The sequence below is a fragment of the Heterocephalus glaber genome, unplaced genomic scaffold (assembly GCF_053883595.1).
Source record: "Heterocephalus glaber isolate CG9 unplaced genomic scaffold, H.glaber_assembly_v1.0 deba00001164, whole genome shotgun sequence".
NCBI lineage: Eukaryota > Metazoa > Chordata > Mammalia > Rodentia > Bathyergidae > Heterocephalus > Heterocephalus glaber.
The window spans coordinates 238933-266157 of NW_028258205.1; the positions used below are offsets into that span (position 1 = coordinate 238933).

At 51.3% G+C, this 27225-nt stretch overlaps 1 protein-coding gene across 1 annotated transcript; it reads left to right on the forward strand.

The window, feature by feature from the left end:
• The first annotated feature begins 9310 nt into the window (after positions 1–9310).
• Cnga2 (cyclic nucleotide gated channel subunit alpha 2) lies at positions 9311–17797 on the forward strand. Its single transcript, XM_004871075.4, has 6 exons — positions 9311–9438; positions 9793–9885; positions 10479–10649; positions 11598–11705; positions 13579–13685; positions 14029–17797. Exons 1-6 carry the CDS (start codon positions 9329–9331, stop codon positions 15429–15431), a joined length of 1992 nt encoding a protein of 663 aa, XP_004871132.1. The 5' UTR covers positions 9311–9328; the 3' UTR covers positions 15432–17797.
• The last annotated feature ends 9428 nt before the right edge of the window (positions 17798–27225 follow it).

Here is a 27225-nt window from a genome sequence, read left to right on the forward strand (position 1 = left end):
TTAGTCACCCGCCCATCTCCGGGACGCAATACCTGGCACTCACAATTTACAGAAAGAGCTCGCAGTTTCCACTAGGTTCAGTCCATGGCTGGCTGGGTCCAAGGTAGAAAGAGCATGGCGGAAAGGTGTGGCAGAGGACAGCTGCTCACCCCAGGGCAGCCAGGAGGCAGAGCAGCAAGGGAGGAGCTGGGGACAAGAACACACATCTGTGCATGGGGGCAGGAGAGGAAAAAAGGGAAAGAGAGGGAGGGGAAGGAGTAAGAGAGGAGGGAAGGAAGGAGAGGGACACAAACAGAGGAGAAGGAGTGACAAAGGAAGTGGCAGAGAGGGCGTAGGGGTGAGAGAAGAGGCCCTCAGCTGAACCCTGTACCATGATGAGGCTCCCCCACTCCGGACACTCTGGGACCAGATGCAGGGCTCTTCAGACCAGAGGGCAGCACTTGTGCCCAGAGCCTCGCCTTGCTGCAACCTGAAAGAAGGGGCTGAGTGAACACCCTTGGGTGCTGAGCGCAGAGCACAGAGAGCAATGGGATGCCAGAGGAAGCCCCTTTGGGGAGCAGGGAGACAGCAGCACCGGGTTCTAGGAGAGCCAGCAGCACTGGGGCCCCTCCAAATGGGCCCCGGAGGGAGACCCAGGAACCCCTTGAGGCCTGGAAGCAAGGTTGAGGACCTTCTTGAAGACCAGCCCTCCACTCTCTGCAGCCTTGGGGCAGACCAGGTCCCCAGAGATGAAGGGCCTATACCGGTCAGAAGGCCGCTGCTGCTGGCAGGGCCAGGTCCACCCTTTGGGGCCTGGGTGCGGGCACGCCTGTGCAGACATGGACATGTTTGCATGAAAAGTCTGGTTGGAAATATGTTGTGAAACAAAGGTCCCCCCGGGGGAGCAATTTAGCTGAGTTGCAAACAAACAGACGGGCCCCCTGGAGGAACAGCTCCCGAGCTGGAGCTGGAGAGCCTGCCCTGCTGTGTGGCTGCGTGGCTGGCTTCTGACTGGCACGGCTGGGGGTCACTACGCACCCCACAAGAAGGCCTCAGGGACTCCTGAGGGGAAACTCTGACCAGGTTGCATCCCTCTGGCCTTAAGGGCAAGCTTTCTGCAAGAACACCTTCCCCATCCAAGGAAGTATCTGACCACCGTCAGTGTGGTCTATGTACTACATGTCGAGCACACTGCATTTTATAAACACTTAATTGTATGTGTCACTCGTGAGTGCAGTCTCCTAAAACAGTCAAACATCAGCTAACATGATCCCCGAACCCCCAGGTCAAGCCCCTGCCCAGAGATAACTCCCACCCTTGGCATGGTGCACGACCCTGCAGACCCTATGCTGCCCCAGACGGGTCGCATGTCATGTACCTGCCTGCGGCCGGCCCAGGCTTTGTGCACAGATGTCATTTAAGCCTTCTTGCACAGCCTCCCAGGGAGGGGCTCGTCTTCCGAGCCCTCTGTGCAGGTGCAGAAAGTGTGAGCCTGGGTTACATCCTGTTCCTCCTGTCTGGCTCCTGATCTTCACCAGCCCTGGGCAAAAGTTGAAACTAAGGGCTGGGAATGTAGCTCACTGGCACTGCATCTGCATTACAGGCGCAAGGTCTTGAGTTCGATCCCCTGTACAAAAAAAACAAAGTTGAAACTGAGTATTCCAGTGCTTCTGTGTCACCATGGCTTTCTCACAGCTGGAGAAGGTAGACAGTCGAGAGGGCCTGTGGGGAGGGGACAGGAGGTGCAGGGAGGGGCTCTGAAATGCTGGCCTCTTGAAAAGCAGTCAAAGATCTACTGCCCTGGGCCCCGTGATCAGTTCCCTTCCCCTGCCCAACCCCTCTTGGAAGCCGAGTTCTAGGGGATCTTAGAGGGGGAGAATGGATTCCTCCTCAGTACGGCTGCGCCTCTGCTCCTCTTGTCTCTCCTTGCTTGGCTTCCAGTGAGGTGGGCTGGCTGAGCCTGCTTCAGCACCTCAGGCCAGATGCATGGTGGCCGTGCATGCAAGCTGGCGGTCTCCAGATACAAAGCCCTGAGCACACTCTAGGCAAGGGAGTGTCCCTTGGGGAGCCTGGGAGGGGCCAGCTCCTGGGTCTAGGCTGAAAGCAGCCTCCACAGCAGGCAGCCAGCATTGAGGACAGCCCAGGGTGTGCAGGGCCCCCTGGTAGGACAGCTTCTCCAGGGGGCAGGTGGCACCCTGGGCCAATCTTGAGCTCACCTAAGCTGTGGGCATGAGCTGCCTTGGGTCTCTGCTGGTCTCCACTGCGGGTGTCAGGTTGGGTAGGACAGCTTCCTGACTGCGAGGCTGCCATCTGCATTGCTGTGGGCTCTGGGACCCCACTGGCCCTGGGCTGGAGAAACAGGGGTCTCTCTTGGCTTCAGGAGCTCATGATCCTTCAGGGGCGTGCGTCTGACTGGAGGTGGTGTGGATGGACCATTCGATGTTGACTGAAGCCATCTGATTGGTGAGGGAAGGGGCTGGCCTGGGGCTGACAGCTTCCTGTGGCCACAGGCTGGTGACCTCCATGGGGGTTGGGGCTGGAACCTAGAGAAGTGTGCAGGCCTCAGGCCAGGGCTGGCACGGGCCTTTGTGTGTATAGGTTGTGAGGAGGCTGAGGATAATGGCTGTCTGGGGAACTCTTCCCCTGTCAACGCAGTGAGATGAAATCCTGGAGGCTTTAGGAGCGCAGTGGCTATGAGTGCCACATTAGGCTTGCCCTGAGGCACCCGAGCCTTTGTCGCCTCTCAGAAAGGTGATGGGGGGTGGCTGGAGAAGGCTAGGAGCAGAAAGGTTGAGGGGCTGCCTGGCTAGGCCAGGTTCTGTAGGGGAAGCTGGGGTGCCCATGGGCCTTTGCCCTGCACCTGCCTCCACTGCCTGCCTGCCGGGAGTGCAGCCAGGCCCAGCCTCAGGGCATGGGGTAGGCTGCTTGCAGCTCCACGGCTCTCTCCAAGGGAGGAACTCCCTGGGTAGGGAGCCAGTATCTTATGTGGTGCTTCTCCCAGAAACCCTGCTGGGATCGCAGTCTTTGCTTTTGGCCCTTCACATGGTTCCTCTGCCTCCTCACGAGACCCTCGAGGGGAGCATGATTTGGGCAAACCCTTCTGCAGCTAAGCTCTGGGAGCTTCAGGCTGAGGGAAGATTGTGGAGCCAGGTAGCAGGCCTGGCACAGTGGCAGACTCTCAGGGCTGCTGTGGGTCCAGCACTCTGTTTTGGCTTCCAGTTTGAGTCTGTAGCAGCATGTGTAGGCCTGGTCCACACCCCTCATCTCTAGACCTCTTGCCAGTAGTAGGACCCCAGGTTCCTCCTTCCCCAAGGCAGGACCCCTCCAGCTATCCCTTAGCATCCTCTGGCAGTGCTTGCCTTCTCCAGAGAGAGGAGACTGAGGGCTTGGGTGGGACACACACTACTGCATCAAGTTGAGGCCCAACTGTAGTGGCTTACGAAGAGCAAGTCAACCTTGAGTTCATCGTCGGGAGATGGTAAATCTATGGTGTAGACAAAGTGGGGAAAAGGGAACATGAAACAAGGCATGGATTTGGGGAAGTGGAGAGAAGTTGAGGGAATCCATTCATAAATACATTCACCTATGAATGTATTCAATTGTTTGCCAAATACATGACAAATAACTGTTACACTGAATTCACACTGGCGATGTCGATGGTAGTGACAAGGGAGAAGAGATCTGGGGATCTCAATGTGGAGGAACAATGAATCAAAGGCTGTGACAGGACACAGGTAGGACCTGGGGCAGCAGCAGTCAGGACGGATGGGGAAAAGTGCTGGAGAGAGATTTCAGGAGTAGAACCAATGAGATTTGGAGACTAAGTGGAAGGTATCAAGAATGATGCCTAAGATTCTTTCTTTTCTTTTTTGTTTTCTAGCACTAGTGATTGAACCCAAAGCTTTTTCCCGGAGCTATATCGCCAGTCCTTTTATTTTGAGATAGGCTTTTTGTAAGTTGTGAAGTTGCCCAGGTTGAGCTCAGTCTTGCAATCCTCCTGTTTTAGCTGAGGGCTGGAAGTCCTGGTCAGTCACAAATATCTATCAAAGGAATCATGGTGATGGGGAATTCAGTGTGACATGGGACAGGGTGAGCTGCAGGTTTCCAAGGGCAGCCAGAGAGAAATGTCCATTTGGAAGCTGGAAAGAAAATCTAAGCTTAGCAGGGAGGTCTTGCTGTCATCCTTAACTTTGTTACTGGGCATACAATGCCAGCTTTACTTTTGTGACTCAGTGTATAACGTGTCATATTTCACTGGATGTATTTAAGATTTTTCCCATTAATGGGCCTGGAAAATTTCATTATGATTTGTCTTGGTGTAATTTTCATGGTGTGTGTGCGCGTGCTTGCATGTCCTGTTTAGGTAAATATAAACAGATATACACAAGTTACAAAACATTTTAGTTACGTTTTCAAACATCTGTTATCCTCTCTGTCCTTCTGGAACTAGATCACACCCATATTACTCCATTGAATCTATCCCACAGCTTACTGATGTTTTTTTCTATGTTTCATTTTGGACAGTTTTATTGTATTGTCTTCAAGTTCACTGATCTCCCATTAATCCCAGAGACAGTCTGTCTTCCACACCCATGGGCTCTGCAATCAACCAACTGTGAATTGAAGATCTTTTTAAAAATTGCATGTATACCAAACATGTAGACTTTTCTTCTTGTTTTCATCCCCTAGACAACACAGTATAACAGCTATCAACACAACATTTATATTGTATTAGATATTATAAGTAATCCAGAGATGATAAAATGTGGGAGGATGTCTAGGTTATATACAAATAGTATAAGGGCCTTGAACATTAGTGGATTCTGTTATGCACAGTAGGGTCTTGAAAGATACTGAGGAATGGCTGTAGTGAATTTTTCACCACACAAATTCTACTTTTAATCTCTAGAAGGTAGGCCTGGGTCTTTTTATACATTCCATACCCCAACTTAACTTCTTGAACAAATGAACTACAGTGGTATATTAACTTTTGAGGTCTTGTCTGCTAATTCTACATTTGTGCCAATTCTCGGTTTGTTTCTATTTATAGAGTGCTTTCTCCTCATTGTGGAGAAATTATATGCATGTCTGGTAACTTCAGGGTAGATACTGCGCTTTGTGAATTTTACCTTATTAGACGCTGGGTATTTTTATATTTCTCAAATCATTCTTAAATCTTGTTTCTGGGATACTGTGAAATTCCTTGGAAAGAGCTGTGTCCTTTTGAGTCTGCTTTTAAGATTTTTCAGGGGACTTCAACAGTGCTCAGTCTAAGCACTAACCCTTCTCAAATATCCCGTGGATCATTGGGTTTTCCAGTGTGGCTGACAGCATCAGGCCCTGTGTGAGAGGGGAGGGCTGTCTATCTAATTCTAGGCGATGTTTCTTGCCTCAAACAGGAATAGCTTCCTTATTGGTTGGACTGATACATGCTCAGCTAGATCCTTGAGGGCAACCTTCTTCAGGTTCCCAGAGTTTGTTCTCTCCGTCTCTCCCTCTCTCTCTCCAGTTCTCTCCTCTCCCATATTCTGCTCTGCACACCCCAACTGCTTTGGTCTCTTGGGATTCCTTCCGGTGTCACCTCAACCCAGGAAATCAGTCAGGTTCCATCTGTATTTCCCCTCTCTGTGCTATGGCCTAGAAAGTCTTCCATGGGAGCAATCTGGGGCAATCCCAGGGCTCATCTCACCCATTTCCTGTCCACTAGGGAATACCACCCTTTGGAACTTACTGTTTAGAGGATTGAAGACTGTTGTTTCATACCTTCTTCTAAGTTTGGTGGCTGCATTCTGGAGGGTAGGTTTGGTCCCTGTTATTCCATCCTTGCCAAGTGGAGAGGTGTTGCATGTTCCACTAAAATTACCTAATTGACATCGCAGTAGCCTAAGCTGAGTAAGTCAAGTAGAGAGGGAGTAGTGGACTTGGAAAATGCAGGGATCACTCATAGATTATTCATCCAAAACATTCATAGAACACCTGCCATGTGTTGTGCACTGAGAAAATACAGATCCAGATGGTACTGATGGCGACGGCGAGAAATGACTTGACACGTGGGGTGCAACGAGCTTTGCATACATAGAGTGGGGCACGAAAGAAAGAGCGGTCGGGAGAGCACTGAGGTTTTTGACCTGACTAACTGGGAGAATCACTGAGATGCAGGTAACGGTGGGAGGGGAGATCAAAAGTTCAGCCTTGGGCATACTGAGCCTGAGCTGCTTGCTCCAAACCCACCTGGTTATGTTAGGGAGACAAGCTGGAGTTCAGGGGAGAGGTGGGGCTGGTGTTCCCTGTGTGTAGGCCGTTAGCATCCAGCTGTATTTAAGGCTGTGAGACCGGGGAAAAGGGTAAAGCCAGACAACAGAAGGGATCTGTTCAAGGACTGGGTTCAGGACCCTCCAATGTCGAGAGTTAGGGAAGAGGAGGAGAGTTCTGAAGACACAGAGAAGAAGCGATCAGTGAAGCAGGAGGAGAATAGAACTCGTTATTTTAAGAATGAGGCGCGGCTGAGAAACACAACAGAACAGGAGCAGAGTAGTGACTTTTTGGACCGACTGTGCTCCTGACTGTCTCCTCTTTTAACCTGGGAGCAACGCTGAGCTGAAAGACCCTGCCAGGCCCATGTCTCTCACCTCAGTACCCAGCCCAGGACCTGGCACACAGTAGGTGTCTTCAGTTTGTGCCTGGACTAGATGAATGAGTGAAAGCAACAGGCAGCAGCGTGCACTTGAGCTAACCAGGCTGGAACTCTGAGTCTTGGAGGTCTGCCCGTTCACTTGCTCCTTCTCTCCGGCCTTAGTGTCTCCGAAGCTGGCTTTTCTATGCAGTTGACCTATCTTCCTCTGGGATTGAAAGCCACAATCTTTGAGTGTTCCACCCTTCACCTAGGGTCCCCTGGCCATGTCCGCTCTCCGTGGCAGCTGGAGGGCCTGTTTGTCCTCACACTCATCGTGTTTCCCCTGTCCATCACCCCCAGCGGCCATTTCGAACCCCTCTGGCCTCCACCAAGGTCCGTATGTCCTGCAGCCTGGTGCGTCTGAAGTTGAAACTCCTCTCACGGTACCCTTGCCTGCGACTAAAATACCTGGCACCTCCTTCCCTTCCGCAGCCTCTCCCTGCGACTCACTTCCTCTGGCACCTGAAACAGTCCTCGCACCCACCTTGCAAGGGCCAAAGCGCAGATCTTTTCATTTTCTATGCAATCTCTTCTCACAACTTTTCGATTTGCTTTCCTATCTCCTCAATGTAAAATAGTAACAATAGCAACACAGAGAAACTTTCCCAACCTCACATCCTGCTCTGTTCCCACTCTATCTCTGCCCATTCTCAGCCAAGCTCTAGAGAATTAGCTATGCGCCTTATCTCCTGCTCCTCACAACTCTTTCCTGACTCCCAAACCCTGTGGAATGCACCCACCCCCGCTTTTATCACTGGGCCTCCTCAGTGCTGCTGTAGATAAGATCACCAGCAAGGCCCCTCTTGTCCCACCCCGTGGCCCACATGGGCTCTCATCTCAGGGGACAGTGCCAGTGCGGGGCCTCTCCAGGCTGCTCTCATCTTCCTGACAGGGGAGTGTGGCGGACATTGTCCCAACAACTGCTCCCTTCCCGCATCTCACCCTCCCCTGGGAACGTTCTTTTGTTTCTCACAGCCCTCGGCCTCTCCTCCTCCTCCACTTAGCCAGCAACTTAGGCTGTCTGTCATGGTTGTAGCTTCTCAGAGCTCTGCCCTCAGCCCTCTCTGCCTTCATGATACGGAGGATGGGCTCATTTCCCCTGAGAGCTTCAGCTCCCTGGCCCACCTCCATGGTGTCCATGGGCCCCTCCAGTTCAGGCCCCAGGGAATGCCAGGCTGGTCATAGTTGGCTGCTGCAGGCTTAGAAGTCCATGGTGTGGCCAGGAGACCAGGCCACAGCCATGGGGATAGAAGGCAATAGACGGGCAGACCCTTCTGGGGAATCATTCCAGGAAAGAGGCTGCTCAGATGTGATGAAGGAAGCAAAGAAAGAGTCACAGTTGACATGCACATTTCTGACTTGAGGGGCTGGGAAAAGGCAGGCCCCCTTCATGAGGTGGGTAAATCGAGGGAGCAGCTGATTTGTAGGTGAAGGTGTCAGGTTTGGTTTTAGCTGTGTCAAATTTGGCATTTGAGGTCCCTCAGAGGAGATGTCCAACAGGCATCTGAAGATAAAAGTAGGCAGCTTGGAAGACACTTCTGGGCCGGGAATGTGATTAGGGTCCTAATATAACCATCGGGGCTGGATAAGGGTTCTTGGCCAGAATGCACCTATGAGAACCACAGGGCTGACGGTTGGGTGAGGCAGGGGATGTCTCTCTGTCCTCTTCACCAGCATGCAGCCAGACTGGGGCTGGGCTGGGCTGTTCTGGCAGGGAGGTGCATCTCCTCATGCCTAGGCAGAAGCCCAGAGAGAGTATAAAGGTGTGCTGTGTCCGCAGAGCTGACCCACTCTCCTCTTCGCCTGCAAGCTTGGTCTTTATAACACCACCTTTTCCAGGAGGCCAGCTAGAAAACCGATCAGTGTGCATGGGCCTGGCTTTGTTTGCACTGCCTGGAGCTTTCTGTCTCCATGGTCTGCTGCCTCCAGGGTGCAGCCAGGGACTCACAGATGCCAGTACCTCTCCCTCAGGTGCCCTCATTAGCAACCTGGTGCACCAGGCAAGCATCTCTGAGGCTGCTTGACAGGTCTGCCATCACCATGGCAACGGCTTCAGGAGCTGGAACAAGCTAGGTGGGGTGGACACCAGGAGCAGCTTCAGGACTATGAGTCCAGCAGTAGGGGCCCTGGGAAATCTGGGGGCACCGGATGACCATTGCTGTTCCCATCTGCTGAAGCACCTGACTAGCCCAGGCAGGGAACAGCTGCTCTGAGTGTCCGCTGGCCCAGGCTCCCGACTGCAGCAAGGTATACTGTGGGATACAACCTCCCTTCTGTTTTGATGGCCCCTTCTGGGCTATTTCCTCTCAGTCTATTTTGTATACTCTTTCTCCTCTGCTCAACTCCCCAATGTAGGGGCAAACCTCAGCACCCAGGTACTTCTGGGGCCAGCGGGACTTAGCTTTGCCTCGGTGCCAGGCTCCAAAGCCCAAGAAAATGACTGAACTCCTCCAGCTCCGATGTGACATTGCACATGCAGACAGTGCCAAACTACAAAACGTGCTCTTGTTTCCTTTACCCTTGTGAATTTTTTGGGCATATGAACTAGCTAGCTGGGCCCTGGTTTTGTTCTCACACTACTCAGCAGTAGCTTGTCTGTCCTCAAAGGGTACCAGGGTACTCTGTGACCTTCCATGGTTGTGTCCTTGGCAGGTGAGTCCCAGCTGTACATGGAGGATGACAGAAAAATCCAATGGTGTGAAAAGCTCCCCAGCCAATAACCACAACCATCGCGCAGCCCCTGCCATCAAGGCCAATGGCAAAGACGAGCACAAGACCAGCAGCAGGTGAGTCTGCTAGTCTGCTCCTCTCGGCTGCCTCCATGACCTCTTCCAATGGGACACTGAGATTTCTTGGCATGCTTCAGGGGTGAGACAAGTCATGCCCAGAGAACACTGGATTGTATCTGGTCCTTTTTTAATATGTGATACTGTGATTGAACCCAGGGCCTTCACACTGAGCTACATCCTCAGCCCCATTTTTTAAACTTCTTTTTTAAAATTTTGAGACAAGATCTCATTAAGTCCCTCAGTTCCCCAGGTTGGGCTTGAACTTGTGGTCCTCTTGCCTCAGTCTCCCAGAGTACTGGGATTACAGGTGTGCACCGCTACATCCAGCAAATCTGTTCCTCTTCTCTGCAGGCCGCAGTCTGCAGCCGATGATGATACTTCCTCTGAACTGCAGAGGCTGGCCGACATGGATGCTCCTCGCCGGGGGAGGGGTGGCTTCCAAAGGTGGGTTCCTCCACTAACCTGCTGCCCCTCTGTCAGGGTGGACACCATGGCCCTCCTCACAGCCCCACTAGGTCTTTCTGTAAGACCGAAGAGGTCCGAGCAGCTCCAAGGCTCCTGTGAGGCAAGCTGGGAGTGGCCAGCAGTCTCAGCATTGGCTGGAGGTATTCTTCCCAGCTGAGGGGCCTAGGTAGGTGGTCCCAAGGTGGCCATGCACGGGGAAATCACCCTGGTATGTCTTGCCTAAACTCAACATCTATCTTACCCTGAAGACTCCTTGTTTGCTCTTCACATTACAGGGCATCTTCCTAATTTCTGACCCCCAGAATGCATTCCGGGTCCTTCCCGGAGCCCCAGTCCCTGCTCTAGGTGCTGGCCTCTATCCCAACTCTTAGAACACAGGAAATCATGGCCTGGCCTGTTTGTCTTTCCGTTTCCCTCTTCATGTTCCATCTCTCTCACCAGACAATGAGCTCTCAGGGGCAAGTCCTCTCAGAACAGCAAAGGTCTCCTTTCTGGCTCATTCTCTCTCTCTCTCTCTCTCTCTCTCTCTCTCTCTCTCTCTCTCTCTCTCTCTCTCTCTCTCTCTCCTCTAGGGTTGTACGCCTGGTGGGGATTATAAGAGATTGGGCCAACAAGAATTTCCGTGAGGAGGAAACTAGGCCTGACTCATTCCTTGAGCGTTTCCGTGGGCCTGAGCTTCAGACGGTGAAGACGCAGCAAGGAGATGGCAAAGGAGACAAGGACGGCGAGAGAAAGGCCACCAAGTACAGTTGTCCAGCCAGTGGGGCTCAAGGGCTCCCAAACATGTGATAGGAGTGCTGAATGGGGCTTCAAATGCCATTGCCAGGGGCAGACCGGGGAATAGGCCAATTCCTGTCATAGCAGGGAAAGGGCTGGCAGAGACACCTGCTGTTTTTAACTCCAGAACATTTCCACGGTCCTTACCCACAGCTTCTCCAACAGCCAGTGGAATCACACCATGGGAACCTCTGGTGGCTTTTTTTGGCCTTAGACACTCCCATACCAGATGTTCTCTCCAGGCTCATGAAGTCACTGTGGGCAGTCAGTAAATGCACCAGGAGGGTGCACTCTGGTTGTACTGATGAAGGCAGGCTTGCCTCCAGCTCCTCAGTGGGCAAGGAAGGGGACATGCAGGGAGTCGGTGCGAAAGACCCAGATGATTGAGCAGGAGAGGCGGCAGGGTAGAGAAGGCCGAGTGGAGGGTCTGTTCTTTGAGGGATGAGCGGGTGCCTGCTGATGTCTGGCCAAGCCAACTTTCGCCACCACTGGTCAGTGGAGGAAAAGGGCCCTTGCGAAGGTAGGACAGAGCATCTGAGAAAGTGATTTGGAGGCTAGAGGCCAGGGACCGAGAAGAGAGGGTGAGGTGCACTCACTTGCCTGGGGTTTCTCTCTCTGCCCGGGAGGGATGTGACAACAGGCATCCTGCTGAAAGCTCTGCCCCAGATATGCCTTTCGAGCAAGTGAATCCAGAGGTCCTCTCTGTGGTCGGAATGGGAAGAGGGGCATCTGTCACCCTCCACCTGCCTGGCTCAAGATTGTGGGTCTCTGAAAACTGGAGCCCTAAGCCAACCTACCCCTCATTCCACACATGCCCATCCGCAGTGCTTTTCTGGGAGCCTCTGGCCTCTGGGAGCTTGAGTGCTGATACCGTGCGGCACCTGGCCAAACCTAGCCTCTGTTTAACTCCTCAGGAAGAAATTTCAACTATTTGTCTTGGACCCTGCTGGGGACTGGTACTACCGCTGGCTCTTTGTCATTGCCATGCCCGTTCTCTACAACTGGTGCCTGCTGGTGGCTAGGTGAGCAGAAAGGGACCTCGGAGGGGGTAAACAAACCAGCACAGTGTATGGGCCCCAGGATTCAGAAACAAATCTGTTCCAGCTGTGGACACATAGCTCATGGCAAGCCACACCTCCCCCCGGGTTTCCCTGGCTGCCAATGGCACCTGTGTCTACCCTGTGAACCCCAACACTCTTCACTACTTAGTATGCCACCAGCCCTTCACTTCTGTCTTCCCAGTTCTGTGACCTGCTCCTGCTTCTTTGCGTATGTACTACTGCCCTACGTAAGACCACTCTGCTCTCCCCGATGCAGCTACAGCAGCCCCTCCATTCCTTGCAGGCACCCATTCCCCCTCCAGCACGACTACCACTCAGTGTAGAAATGGATTCAGTCACACCACTCACTCCATGGAGACCTTTCAGTGGCTCCCCATTGCCAACAGAATGAAGTTCAAGCCCTAAGGCTGGTCTTCAAAGCCCTCTCCCCCTACAGCATTCCCCACTCAACTCCATCCTTCAGCTCAGTCACTCATTCAGCAGGTTCTTCACTGAGCACTTAGTGGGTGCTAGGCTCTGTGCTCAGTGCTGGGGAGAACATGGTGAGCAAGGCAGGCATGGACTATGCTTTCGTGGAGCTCGAAGTCTAGTTGGGGACACCGACTGCAAACATGAAACAAGAGAAATGGCAAGACGATTCCAGGGTCTGGTGGCAGAGAACTGCTAGAAAGGGCAGCCAAGGCTTCTGAGGAGGCTAGGCCTACTTGGTGGGAGGAAGTCAGCTGCTTAGATACGTGAGGTTGGCAGAAGGGTTAGGCTGGGTGGAAGCAGCACATGCAAAGTCCTTGTGCTGGGCCATCAGGGTGGCAGGCACTGCTGGTCCTGCAGCATTTGGATGGGGATCTGGTGAATGTGCACCAGGAGGAACAGTCACATTTACAGTGATCACGGGTGTGTAAAGGGTGATCAAAATGTATGATGCATGTTTAAATTTAAAGAATTATGACAGTAAAAGCCACACTGCCATGAGTCCCCCTCAAAGTACTCCCTCTTTCTTCAAACACACTTATCCCTTCATTCTTCCCACTTTCTGAACCAGTTCTAGAGTCCTCTTTCCTGAGTGTCTTTACTAGGTGTGATCAGAAACACTGAATGCTGCTGCTCAGTGCCATCCAAAGGGAAAGCAAGCTCATGAAGACACTACACTGCGTCCTCATCCACCAACCATTCACTGAGTCTGGCACCATGCAACTTCTGGCTCTTCCCCAAAGCCAAATGACCAAGAAAGGGAAACATTTTTGAATCCATTCAGGACACTGAGGCAGCCACAGCAGCACATCTAAAGTCACTGAGGAAACAGGACTTCAGAACTGCTTTGAAACGTGGCAAGAACAATGGGATCAGTGTGTTGGAAGACAGGGAGATTCATGGCTATGTGGCTTTCTAATAAATGTGTTTTTAAAATTTAAACATTCACACCATATGTTTTAATCACTCCTTGCATGTAGAGTGATGGGCACAGAGGCTAGTCAGCAATGCACTGCAGTTTGTTCGTCAGATGAGTTATTCATTCTCTCAACTGACACCACTGAGCACTTGAGTCCTGGTGCCCAGGGCTGGGGATGGGCATGCGCTAATGACTGAGTTGGGATCTGCCTTCCTGCAGGTCATGGTCTAATGGATGAAGTAGGCCATAGTGACGCATAGGCGTGATGTCTGTGTAATTACAGTGGTGGAGGTAGGAGTTACCTGTTGTCTGCTTAGCACCAGGCTGACTGTGACTCGCTAGCGCCCCTGGTGGCCATTTTTAGCCTTGCACAAATAGGCACCCAGTTGGGCTCTCCAGGGAATGTTGGCAGACATTGAAGGTGAAACCAGCCATGTTCTCTTGCAGAGCCTGCTTCAGTGACCTCCAGAGGGGCTACTTCCTGGTGTGGCTGGTGCTGGACTACTTCTCAGACTTGATCTACATCGCGGACCTCTTCATCCGATTGCGCACAGGTCAGTGAGAAGCTGGGACGCACAGTTAGCAGTAGGACCCACAAGCCCAAAGACTTGAGTCTAAATTTTCAGGGAAACTACTGGACATGCTATTGGCCTCAACTGCTTGGCTGGGACTCCAATAGGTGACCGATTTGCTTTGAATCTCATGGTCTTGTGTGCTTCCAGAGGTTTGGGTCTGGGAGTGGTCTCCTGAGTTCTGTCTGGTCAGCCCTGCTATGTGAGCTCTATTCTTCGTTGGGAAGGAGGGCTAAGGGAGTAATTTGGTCCTTGCTGAGTGTGAACCTCTAGGGAGGGACATGCCTGGAGGCAGGGGTGACATACTGGCTTGTATGTCTACTAGGTTTCCTAGAGCAGGGGCTGCTGGTCAAAGATACCAAGAAACTTCGAGACAACTATATCCACACCCTGCAGTTCAAGCTGGACGTGGCCTCCGTCATCCCCACGGACCTGATCTATTTTGCTGTGGGAATCCATAACCCTGAGGTGCGCTTCAACCGCCTGCTACACTTTGCCCGCATGTTTGAGTTCTTTGACCGCACAGAGACACGTACCAGCTACCCCAACATCTTCCGCATCAGCAACCTGGTCCTCTATATCCTGGTCATCATCCACTGGAATGCTTGCATCTATTACGCCATCTCCAAGTCCATCGGCTTTGGGGTGGACACGTGGGTTTACCCCAACATCACTGACCCTGAGTATGGCTACCTGGCCAGGGAGTACATCTACTGCCTTTACTGGTCTACACTGACTCTCACCACCATTGGGGAGACACCACCCCCTGTAAAGGATGAAGAGTTCCTGTTCGTCATCTTTGACTTCCTGATCGGTGTCCTCATCTTTGCCACCATCGTGGGAAACGTGGGCTCCATGATCTCCAACATGAATGCCACACGGGCAGAATTCCAGGCCAAGATTGATGCCGTCAAACACTACATGCAGTTCCGCAAGGTTAGTAAGGAGATGGAAGCCAAGGTCATCAGGTGGTTTGACTACCTGTGGACCAATAAGAAGTCAGTAGATGAGCGGGAAGTCCTCAAGAACCTGCCGGCCAAACTCAGGGCCGAGATAGCTATCAACGTCCACCTGTCCACACTCAAGAAAGTGCGAATCTTCCAGGACTGCGAGGCTGGCCTGCTGGTGGAGCTGGTCCTGAAGCTTCGTCCTCAGGTCTTCAGCCCTGGGGATTACATCTGCCGCAAGGGGGACATTGGCAAGGAGATGTACATAATCAAGGAGGGCAAGTTGGCAGTGGTGGCTGATGATGGCATCACTCAATATGCCCTCCTCTCAGCTGGGAGCTGCTTTGGAGAGATCAGCATCCTTAACATTAAGGGCAGCAAGATGGGCAATCGGCGCACAGCCAACATCCGCAGCCTGGGCTACTCAGACCTCTTCTGCTTGTCCAAGGATGATCTTATGGAAGCGGTGACTGAGTACCCTGATGCCAAGAAGGTCTTAGAGGAGAGGGGCCGGGAGATCCTGATGAAAGAGGGGCTGCTGGACGAGAGTGAGGTGGCAGCCAGCATGGAGGTGGATGTTCAGGAGAAGCTAGAGCAGCTGGAGACGAACATGGAGACTTTGTATACCCGCTTTAGCCGCCTGCTGGCGGAGTACACAGGGGCCCAGCAGAAGCTGAAGCAGCGCATCACGGTCCTGGAGACCAAGGTGAGGCAGCATGAAGATGACTACTTTTCAGACGGGCTGAACAGCCCTGAGCCCGATGGCGAGGAGCAGCCATAAAGCTTGGGGCCCAGTGGCCCCTGCAGCCTTGCCTTGGCCTCAGATCTAGCCGAGCCTATAGGCCTCCAGACTCACACGCATGTTCTCCATTCTCCTGCCGCTAGGGTTCTCCCTAGAGTCTCTCTGAGGCTTTAGTTTTTGGCTGAACCACCCAAGAGTTGCCCTCCAAGTGTAGCTAAGAGCTGAGCTTGTGGACAGTGTGGATTGTTGCTGTGCTTCCGGGAGCTTCAGCTTGCCCAGTCTTAAAGAAGGAATAGAAGAGCAGCTGAGCTGTCCTGTCTCCAGGGAAAGCTTGGTCTGGGAAGCCTATGTGCAGCATGGCACACATGGTGCCTGCCTCCTGTGGACCACTGGGCTTTGTTGACTGGTCTGTCTGTCTGCCTGCCTGCCTGCCAGCTGGGAGTGGGGGTTCTGCAGTCTTCTCTGGGGCAGAAGGATGATGAGGTTTTGGCTTCTGGTCTATTCCAAAACAGGAGATAAGGAACAAGACTACTGATAAGCGCCCAGCCTGCCATGCTACCTGGCTGCTTTGGCCACCACTCCTAAGGGCAGGGCGTTTCTGAAGAGTTCTTGAAAGTTGGCAGTGGGTGGGAGACTTCAAGTCAATATGTGCATTAGGGGCACTTACAAGTTAGTAAATCTCTTCGAACTCTGAGCAGTATGTATTGCTCCACTCTGTATTTACTTTCTCTTCTTCCCTCCATTAATCCTTCCTCACCCACCCCCCACTCTTTCTGCCTGGCGTACTTTGTGCCATCCTCCCCTGCCTGTGCAAACACTGGTGGTACTTTAGGACAGCCCTGGCACTGGCTCCTTGGAGAAGGCCCTCACCTATACCCACCACTTCCCTGGGAGGCAGACAATCACCCCCATCTCCAGGCTGCCACGTTGCCCAGGAGCCTCCTTGTCCTGATTCTTGTTAATCTCTGGAAGGGACGCTTCTCCACTGGACTGTGGGCTCTCTGAGGGCCAGGCCACCATAGCCTCCCACCCACGTTGCTCTCTGCAGCCTCAGCCGTATGTCTGGCCCAGAAGAGCCACCGAGAGATGTGAACACTGAGTGAAGTGAGTGAGTGAGTGAGCGAACTGACACAACTGACCTAGATGCATGTGCTTCCACCTGTCAGCAGCCAGGTCCTGCAGGAAGCACTGGCTTTGCCCGGGGAAGCCTCCTGGAGGTCATGAGGTGATCAGGAGGCTGAGGGACCTGTGCTGGCTTGTGGGCAAGAAGGTCAAGCTGCAGACTCCTGTGCCTTCACCTTCATGCACAATATTCATTCATTCATTCACTGTGGTAAAACCCACATAAATTTTCTTCTTCACCATTTTAAGAATCTAGTTCAATAGTGTTAAGTATATTTGCATCATCAAATACATGAAAAAATGTTCACCATCTTTTGCCATTAGAGGAATGCACATTAAAACAACACTGAGGTTCCATCTCACTGCAGAAAAAATGGCTCTCATCAAGGCATCAAATAATAACAGATGCTGGTGAGGCTGTTGGTGGGAGTGAGACTGGTGTAACCACTAGGGGGATCAGTGTGGAAAGTCCTCAGAAAACTAAAAGTAGAAATTCTTCTTGTCTCAGCTATTCCCTTTCTAGGTACCTTCCTCCAAGAGTGAAAGACATCATATCACAGTGATGCATGCACATCCATGCTTATAGCAGCACAACTCATAATAGCTAAATCTCAGATGTGGTCTATATGTTCATCAACAAATGAGTGCATAAAGAAAATGTATTTGCATGCAATGGAGTACTATTCTGCCACAAAGAAGGATAAACGAGTCGTTTGTAGGAAAATGGATGCACCTTGAGATGCTAAGTAAATTAAATCAGACACATAAGCTTAAATATTGAATAGTTTCTCTTACATGAGAAACCCAAAATATAAGTAAATTAAAGAGCAACATAAAAGATAATAGGAAACAGCGACATAGATCTTTGGCAAAAGGGAAGGGGACCGAGGGATGGAGGGAGGGGGGAGGGAGAGGAGGGAAAGGGGATGAAAAAAGAATTAAGATGGGTTATGTATGTGCACCAGTGCTCCACGAGGAATGTGATCAGTGTGCACTGCAAACATGGGCGAATAAAAATAAGAATGAAGAAGTATATTCACATTGCCATGAAATCTATCTCCAACCCTTTCTCATCTCACAAGGCCAAACCTCTGTTCCCCTTAAACAGCTCCTTGCCGCTCCCCCATCTCACTACTCTAGGAACATCATAGAAATGGAAACACCTGCTGATCCTGCTGATCTTTGTTTCTGGCTTAGTTCACTTGGCATACCACTGCCAATACCCATCCAGGTGGTAGGCCCCATTGGAATTCTGTCAGAGTTCCTTTCCCTTTTAGGGCTGAATATGATTCCCTGTGTTGATGGACACTTGGGCAATTTTATGATTTCTGTCTGTTTAAATACTCCTGCTATAAACATAGCTACACAAATATCTCATTTGCTTTCCATTCTTTTGGCTATATACCCAGAAATGGAGTTGCTGGATCCTTTGATAATTCTACTTGTAAGTTTTGGAAGAACTGCCAGACCGTTTTCCAGAGGGGCTCCACCATTTTGCAGTTCACCACCAGAACACAAGTTTCCTCATTTCTCTACATCCTCATCAACATTCCTCGTTTTTTGGTGTTTTTACAGTAGCCGACCTAACTGGTGTGAGATGATAACTTACTGTGGCCTTGACTTGCTTTTTTCTGATGGGTCATGATTTGGGGCATACAGTCACGTGCTTGCTGGCCGTCTGTGCATCTTCTTTGGAGAAATGTCCATTCGAGTTCTTCAACCATTTTAACAGAGCTGAGTTGCAGGAGTTCATTAAACACTGCGGTTATAACCCTCTTACCAGGTATGATTGGAGAACATGTCAGCCCATTCCACAGCTTGCTTCTTCACGCCATTGACTGTGCCCTTTGATGCACAGAAGCTTTTGCTTTTATTGCAGTCCAGTTTGTTAGTTTTTCCCTTGCATTGCTTGTGCTATTGGTGTCACTAGGTATTTTTATGTGAATTCATTCTTCTAGCCAGACTTCTTAGGAATGCAGTGTCATTTCCTGGCCCATCCTTAGCTTATGGTAATGTGTCCACCAGGGGAAACCTCACTCAAGGGGGTCTGTGACACCTCAGGCCCACGTTATGGTCCCTGGAGTGGTAGCGGCACGAGATGGCATTCATGATGGGCTAGTGCTCTGTGCTTGCGCTTCCTTTGGGTATCAGGATGGAAGAGAAGCCTCTAAGCCCTTTCACCTCAAGAGGCCCAGCCAACAGGAGGAGAAGTCCTTGGGGACTCAGGCGGCTGCTTGCTAAGATGCTTGTTGCTAAGGTTGCATCAAGGAGTTCATTTTTCACCAAGTGCTGGAACCTGCAAGAGTTGTTATTTTTGCAGACTTAGGTTGGCACCGGGGCCAGGGCCGGGAGCATGACTGCATTGCACATGTTTGCCTTGGTTTTAGCAAGAGCTCTGTCATATTGCTCCCTGGAGCCTGGCTCACCCTCAGTGCAGCCCCTCAAAGGAAGTCCTCTTCCCAGCCCACATCACAGGGTGCACAATGAGTCTCGAAGCTGCTTTTCCCTGTGCAAAGCAGGTGTCCCTCTGGGTCCCAGACTTCAGGGCTCAGCTCCACCCTCTCCCTAACGCCCCTTTTCCCAGATATCTTCGGGTCCAATTTCCACAACCTTTTGCTGTGCCCCGAATGTCTATCTCCAGTGACCTGGAGAGAGAGTGTGTGCCTTGTGCCTTGTGTAGGTGCACATCCGTGGATGATGTGGGTACCCGTGTGAGGCCCTAGATGTCAGCCACCACAGGCAGGATCTGTTTCTGACCAGCCCCCCCCCCCCCACTCCCTCTCAGCAGCTCTCTCCGCAGGAGCAGGAGCGTGACTCTGCCGGTTGCTGGCCACCGCCCCCGTCTCTCTTCTGTAACTGGCTGTAATGTAAGAACTGAAGTACATTTTCCATTATGTGTTGTATTTATGCGGCACAGCCTGATGTTCTCTGCTCTTAATTTTAAAATGTTTAAATTGGAATGCTTTTTATTTTCCTTTGAATATACCCACAGGGAGTAAATTGCCCTATTTGTATACGGCCGCCAATTCGCTTTTCTCTGCCTTGGTGACCTTTATAGGAAACAAAAGCCTGTGTTCCCATCCACCGCTCACCCTCTCCTTTGGCCCTTTACCTTGGCGGCCCGTGTGGCTTACAGGCTGCCATCCCTGTTCTAATCTGGCCTAAATTCCAGACTCAGCAGCACTGACTTGTTTCTTGGTTTGGAGCTTAAGGTAGTCTGGCCACTTGTTCCCTATTTACTCTGGAAACAAAGCCCCCGGAAACCATAGATGAGGAACCCGCCCACCAGAGGGCGCATGGACCTCAGGAAAGTGCAGTGGGCTCTCCTTTGTGACTCCCCCTACCAAGCAAGGGACTGAGCAGGGTCTGCTGGGCAGTCGGGTGGATGTCCCCAAGACTGGGAGAGCTGTTGGGCTAGGCTATCTCCAACCAATGCCTCAGGATTTCCCAAGTGTAGAAGCCAATGGCGCCATCCATGCTAGGTGCCCAGACCCTCCTGGAGGATGGGGAAGGAAGAAATGTTGCAGTTGAATTCCAAGGGGACCTGGGCACTATGGTCGTCATTACTTTTTTGCATGTGTGTTCAGGAAAATATACTAGTAGTCTGCAAAACCCACTGAGCTAAAGTAAAACATGAGCATATTTGAAGTTGATGGAAAGAAATTTATTATGTAAATGATTTTTCCAGTCCTACATAAAGGCAGTAAAAATGATGGTATATATCCAACTAGCTACTTGACACCACCATGGAGCTTCAAAATTAGCATCATTATAGCTCACTTCCTGAGCACTTTTCTCCCAAGCCTGCTCATCCTCACCACATTGGCCAAACCCACTGCAGTCATCCTGGATTCTTTTTCCTTCACCCACCACTTTCAGTCACCCAGGAAATGTTGTAGGCATGCACCTCTCCCAGCTCCACTGCCCCTACCTCAGCCCTGGACAGCTGGTCACCTCTGGAGTGATGTCCTGGCTCCAGCCCTTGCCCCTGTGACCCATTCCCCAGCTGCCCACCAGAGATTTAAACATGAAAAACACATTTCATCACTCCTCTGCTTGAAACCTCCTGGTAGTTTTCCATGACTCTAGGAGAAGATTCACTCATGCCTGTGGTCCCCAGGTCCTGTCCAGTAGATTCTGTGCTGGTCCCCTCTTGTCCTCAGCCCGCTTCTCTCTTCCTGTCTCAGTGGCCTCATACTTGCTGTCCTGACTCGTCCTCCTCTGGGTCTTGCTGTGGCTGACACCTTGTCTTCAGGACTGCAAAGGACCCCTCAGAGAGCGCCCCATTGCCAGAGCCCCAGCCCCTCAGTGGCTCCCCACAGCACTTCTCACTCCCCCAGTCATTTTGTGTGTCTGTTTCCAGTGCACTGTCCCCTTCCCTCTTTAGACTATCCACGCCCTGAGGTAGAGATCTTTTCCAAGAGCTCTTCTGAATCCCCAGTACTTAGAGCAGCGATGGACATGGCATAGCATCCTTTAAATGGCAAATGTTGGGGGCACCACAATGGCTGGCTTCCTTCTCGGCCTCACCCCACTGCCAGTTCTCACAGCCCTGGTTGTTCTGCAGCCTACCTTCTAGAGCTTATCTGTTTGTGGCTCTCCTAGTCCCTGTTCCTTGAGCTCAGGTCTGTGAGTGGGATTCATCCTGCCCATCGGTAGCTAACGTTACCTGCAGAGGGAGGTCGTGTGTGTGTGTGTGTGTGTGTGTGTGTGTGTGTGTGTGTGTGTGTATACTTGGCCCTAGAGGGCTCTGCTGAAAGCAGAGCTTCTTGCCCTGAATAGGGATCTGGAGTAGGCAGGCACGGGCCCCATCTGGCCCAACAGGAGGAGGGATATACCATTCTAGCTGTGGGTTCAGTTGCAGTCACCTTCCCCTGGCAGGAACTGAGCTGCCAAATACTAAGTGATTTCACTTCTCTCTGAGGCAGACGTTCTCCTGAAAGGACAATCTAGTCCTGATTTAGGGCCTGACACCAAGCCAGGTACAACTAGCCCCGATGGGGAGGGCATTGAAGATGCATTTGTTTTAGCTAACAGCTTTGTTAAGTGCAGGTCCAAATAAACCTCGGCACTGTGGCTGGGGCCTGGGCGGGACACTGGGCTGGAAGACCTGTAACCTGATGACAGTCAGGTGGCAGTTCCATTCCATTTCCGGTTGCTAGGGACTTTGCTAGAAATAGCATAGAAGAGCAGTTGGAGAAGGGAGCATTATCTTCGTATCCAATGAAACCGTCTTTCTTTTATTTTTTTCCCCTTAAGTTTATTGGTACATTTTCGGTATAAAATACAGTTACATTCATCATTGGGATCTTGTACCATTACATGAGTATCTTGGTTCTTATTTTTTTCCCCTTCCCTTGCCCTCCCTTCACCCCCTCAACCCTTCCTTATTTGCATAGACTTTGTTTCCATTGTTTTTCCTTTTCTCATATTTTTTCCTTTCCCTTTTTTTCCCTTCCCCTACCCCTCCCAATTCCCCTGCACCTTTAAACCTTTTCTTCCTGTTACACAATATCAATTATACATTTTAAAAATTACAATATTAAGATCTAGGGGACATTACCACAGATTTTACAGAATTTAAAAGGACATAGAAAGCATATTACAAAAATCTGTTTTGAAATAAATTTGACAACTTCTAAGAAGTACCTTGGAAGACAAATTAATGAAACTAACTCTGGAGGAAACATAAAATTTGAATAGCACCTATTAAAGAAAGTATATTCCTAGCTTGAAAACCTACCTATATGACAACAGCAGGCTCATATACATTTTAACTGATAAATTATATCAAACAATTAAAGCAGGAAAAAGAAGGAACATTTCTCCCCTCATTTTAGGCACTCAACATTGTGCTAATCCTAAAACTGGATAAAGATAATAGAAGAAAAAAGTATGAACATAGACAGAAAATTTTTTAACAAAACAAACTCTTAGAAGTCAGATCTGGCAGAATGTAGAAAGTGGTTTTATTATAGGGATGGCAGTGTTGGTTCAGCATTGGAAGATCCACCCCCAAAAGTCATCATTTTAACAGAGGAAAGGAAAAAGCCATATGGTCCTGTCACTAGTTGGAGAAAAAGTATTGGACTAAATTCTACAGCTGTTCATGGTAAGAGCTATCAGGAGACTAGAAGTAGAACAGAACCTTCTCAACAGATTAAAGACATGTACTCCATACTTCCAGTGAGAATGCCTTACATAAATGGCTCCTGTAAACTTGGTGAGGACCTGCTGTGTGTTCCTCTGGCTCAGACTGGGTGGCGGTTGAAGAAGGGCCGAGGAAGCTGCTGTTTTGCCCTCCATGGACCAATTTGTCCCTGAGAATATCATTTTTGCCCAGGGTCTTGACGTTAACTGGACAAGTAGGATGGGGTGCCAGGTCCAGGAGGCCAATCAAGCCAAGATGTTGAAGAAGGGCCCTGGTCTGAGGCGGGAGTGGGTGGAGTTTAGCACGGAACCACTTCTTTCTTAGGCTTCTCCATTCCTGGAGTTAGCTTGGCCTTGCTGGTTGAATGGAACAAAGTACTTCCCCATTTGGACACGGTTTCCCCGTTTTTAAAGGGAGGAGTTTCTCAGGGCCTTTTGCAGCCTTCCTGGAGGAAGGAGGAGAATAGATTTCTTATCATAACTCATAACTCTTGCATCACTCAAGTGCTAACTTCCAGCAAGGCCTTTGGAGTTGCCAGTTTCTATGGATCAATGTTTTTAATTAGATGGGTTTTCTTGTTTTTTTCTTTATTGGATTTAGTAAGCAAATTAAATTGAGCAATTTGCTGTTAGGTCATTTAAATATCAACTCAGTTTCATAGCCTGGGCTTATGCCACATCTGAATGCTTCCAAGTGATGGCATCAGAGGCCATGTAGAGGAGTGAGCATCCCCTGCAACTACAGATGAGCCTCCGGCTTTGAGGTTCTGTGTCCCTGGGCCACAGTCCAACTCTCCATTTGGGTCTAAGAGGGCAAAGTAGGGGACTAAGAGGGGGTCTTAGGTCCTGGACTAGACTGGAAGCACGATGCAGTGATAATGATCAGACGTTTCCAGGTTAGCCCATGGGCAAAGGGGGGCCTTGTGCTTGCAGCCTGTTTTCCTATCTCCAGGACAGCCATGGTCTCTGGGGCACTCTGGCTCTGGGGACCGGGGGCTGTCGCATTGCCACCAAAACACAGCTGGTCTTCCGTGTGTGTGGGGGGGTCCAAATTTCTGGAGGCTGAGCGAGGCAGGGTGGGCAGGTGGCCGGTTGGCCAGGGCTGGGGCCAGCAGCAGCCTGGCCCCGGGATCCGGCCTTCTTAGGGATGGTAGGCTGCCTTTCTAGACGGCTCGCTCTCATGCTGTTCCGCCTCCGACCGCAGAGCAGGGTGGGGCGCTCTCGCGCCATGAGTAGAGCACAGCCCGCGCCCGTGCTCCACATCGGGAGCTGCACTACCCTGCAAGTTGGGGGAGCACTTCTGCAAGATGTGCACTCCGGGGGAGGGGGACAGCGCAAAACACTCAGGCAGCAGGGGACGTGAAGAGGGTAGCGGCGGGCACAGGGCTCTTCTAAGGCTCTATCTAAGGCTCTTCTGGCACATGCCTTAGATAGCCCCTTTCTTGCCCAGGGAAAGGAAGGGCGCAGCTGCGACCTGCGCGGGAAGACATAGGGCTGGGCTCTCTGGGTTACGTGCCTGGCTCTGGGCCTGTTGAATTCAGAGAGGCAGTGACAAGATGTGACAGATGTAGAGGGACAGTGTCTGGAAGACTCCCTTCCAGTTGGGGCTGCGGACAGGCATCTGGGCCACTGGGCTTATTAAATAGCATTAACAAAGCGACGACCCGCGCAGGCGAATTGGGAATGCAGACAGGACTCTGTGACTGCGCTGGCTGTCCCACTGTGGGTCACCTCTGCAGATGGATTTCATGCCTGGTACCCAGGTATTCCATGTGCTAGGCAGAGCAGCTGGCTCGGAGAGACCCCCACTCCTTCCTCATGCCAGACCCCCCAAACAGTGACCCATGTCTCCTGGCTTTGACCGTTCTTTTGTACTCTCTGGCCCCCGGTTTCAGGTTAAAATAGACTTTTTAAAAAGGCAGCCCAACGTTTTGGGGGCTCTAGAGATTCCTCCTAGCCCAGATTGATCAAGTTATTATTACTAGTTATTATTAGTATTTTGTTTGCTACATTTCCTTGTCCCCATTTAGTGCCTGGCTCAGAGGAGATGCCAATCAATATTTGCTGAAAGAAGGAAGAGCCCAGTGTATTTCTTGACTTCTTAGCTTATGTCAGTGTGTCTGTGTTTCCTATGATACCTGGAAAATAAAGCACAGCCCTTTAGGCAACAGCTGCAGTCCCCACAGCAGTGACTTCGAGGAGTACACCAGCTCTGTGCAGTTGTGGGGCTGTGGGCAGGCAGGAAACAGAGTGTGCGAAAGAGGAAAGCGGCCTTCAGAGTCCTGGCAACAGGGTCACAGTGCGTATGATCTTGCGCTTCTTTTTCCCTTCTGACCGTGTGGAGCACAGAGCAGTTTTTCTTGGCCCAGAGACGAGGCAGTGACTTGTGATTGTCTGATCTTGCTGAGTGCTGAGAGCCTCTGAGACAGGACAGCTGCAGGTATGGTCAGCAGCTGGATACCTTGGCGTGGGGTTCAAAACCCTGCTCACCATGGGCGTGGGACCCCAGAGCTGCTCCTGAGCCCCAATGTGACAGTAGGAGATGCAAGGTGAGCCACCGCAGACCAGAAACCCAGATTTCTGCAGTGATAACATGATAGCCAGAGGGAGTAAGCACTGATGGATGACATTTGGGGGTTCAAAAGGGAGCTGGCTGAAACCTGATTTTTGTCTGTTTTCAAATCTTGCTGTGTAGTGAATCATTTTTGAAAGGCGTGCAAATCATATTCACTGGTTAATAGATTTGCCTGTTGTTTTAAGAGTGTTTTTCTTAAGTAGACCTAGAAAGACCAGTCCTTTTGGACCAGTGGCCCTGCAAAGCCATTCTTGGGGCGGAAGTGGCTTCTCCCTCTGCAACCTGAGGAGTCGGGGCTGGAGTGGCTGCTGTCACACCCCCCCGGGGGCTTCTGTGCGCATGTGGGGCTAAGGAATCTTGAGGAGAAATCAGCCTGTGCTCAGCTCAGAATGGAGAAGAGAAGAAAGGAAGCAAAGGAGGGAAAGAAGAAAGAAAGGGAGGGAGGAGGGGAAGGAGGAAAGAAAGGGAGGGAGATATCTGGGCTCCTATCCTATTGTGGTGACTCATGGTCACAGAATGACTACAGCTGGAAAAGCTTAGCTGCCTCTCAGGCCAGGCCAAGGACCTACACTGGACACTCAAAGCTCTGTGTGCAGCTCTGGGGCAAAGCGGGGGGCTCACTGGCACAGCTGGGGCCATGGAGGGGTCAGTCTGGGAGTGGAAGGGTCACGGTGGGTAATGTGGTGTGCTGGCTCCATGGGGGTGGGGTGCGGGGTGGTATGGCAGCAGGTCCTGGGAGAGGGCTACCAGGCTATTTTCCCCCTCCCTTGCAGCTGGGGCTTCAGAGGGTCCTAGGGTCGTCTGAAGTATCTTCCCTGCCTTGAACCTCTGTAGTTCCCTTTTGCTGGCTTACTTTTTGCTCTTCTCCCCACTGCTCTCTGCTTCCCTGGCTCTTTCCCTCCTCTACCTGCCCTTCCACAGAAGCGCTCTCAGCTCCTTCCACACCTCCCAGCCCCTGTTCTGCTCCTGGAGAAACCACACATGGCTCACTGCACCAAGGCCTTACAGAGCATGGCGGCACTGAGTTTCTGGGTACTCAAACATGTGGTTTCCTTGAAGCCCTTCATGAACTTGACAAGCCAGGCCTCCCTAGTTTGTGTTTGCACCCACAAAAACCAGGCACAGAGAGTTGAAGTACTTGGCCACAGGTGCCCAGCGAGAGAGGGACCAACTTCAAAGCTGCTACCTCTGGGGAGTAGGGAGCCCCAGCAGAAAGTGCAGGAGTGTAGTCTCAGGGAGCTCTGAACAGTGCTCATTGCTCTGCTGCCCAAATGCCCCACCCACTGAGCTCTGCACTGCTGGCTTTGCTTTCTTAGCATTCCATCCTCAGCTGCAATGTCCCCGCTTCTGACCACTCAGTCACTCCCCACCATAGCACCCTGTGTCCACAGGCACTTGTGTTGGCTCCCTTTCTTCCTTTTTTGGGTTCAAAGAGTGTCTCTGTCTCTGTCTGTCTCTCTCTCTCCCCTGACTAGCCTAAGACCATGTTTCCTGTTGTATCCAGCAAGGGTTCAATCAGTATCTGCTGAGTGAATGAGTGATGCTGTCATGGGAGACATCAGTGAGAAGAATCTTACCCCAGTGGAGTGTCCCATGCCCTGGGTGCTGGGGACATTGAGGACAATTCTACAAAGTTCCTTCCACCCAGGATTTCTAGCCTAGTGGGAAGACAGGCCTGGTAGCAGGACTCTGGGGCCCTGGGTTAGGTATGCTGAGGGACTTTCTGGATGAGTACTTTCCTAGGCAGAGACGTAGGGTGGGAGAAACAGCATGTACAAAATAGGGGGGAGGCAAAAAGTCCAGTGCATACAGAAGGGTGGGGAGGTGTTTTGCAGTGTTAAAGGGCTGAGCGCAGGAGAAGGAGAGAGAAAAGGGGGAAAGGCAGAAAGAGGCTGGCCCTGAACTCACTATTTAGCTCTGGCTGGCCTGAAACATGTGGCCATCCTCCTGCCTCAGCCTCCCAGGTGCTAGAATTGCAGGCGTGTG

What these genes read in the sequence shown, in the direction of transcription:
- Cnga2 (XM_004871075.4), top strand. Translation starts at nt 9,329, where the DNA reads ATGACAGAAAAATCCAATGGTGTGAAAAGCTCCCCAGCCAATAACCAC. An exon ending in GGCGAGAGAAAGGCCACCAA is followed by an intron (nt 10,650 to 11,597) that starts GTACAGTTGTCC and finishes TTAACTCCTCAG; the next exon opens with GAAGAAATTTCAACTATTTG. An exon ending in TGGTGCCTGCTGGTGGCTAG is followed by an intron (nt 11,706 to 13,578) that starts GTGAGCAGAAAG and finishes GTTCTCTTGCAG; the next exon opens with AGCCTGCTTCAGTGACCTCC.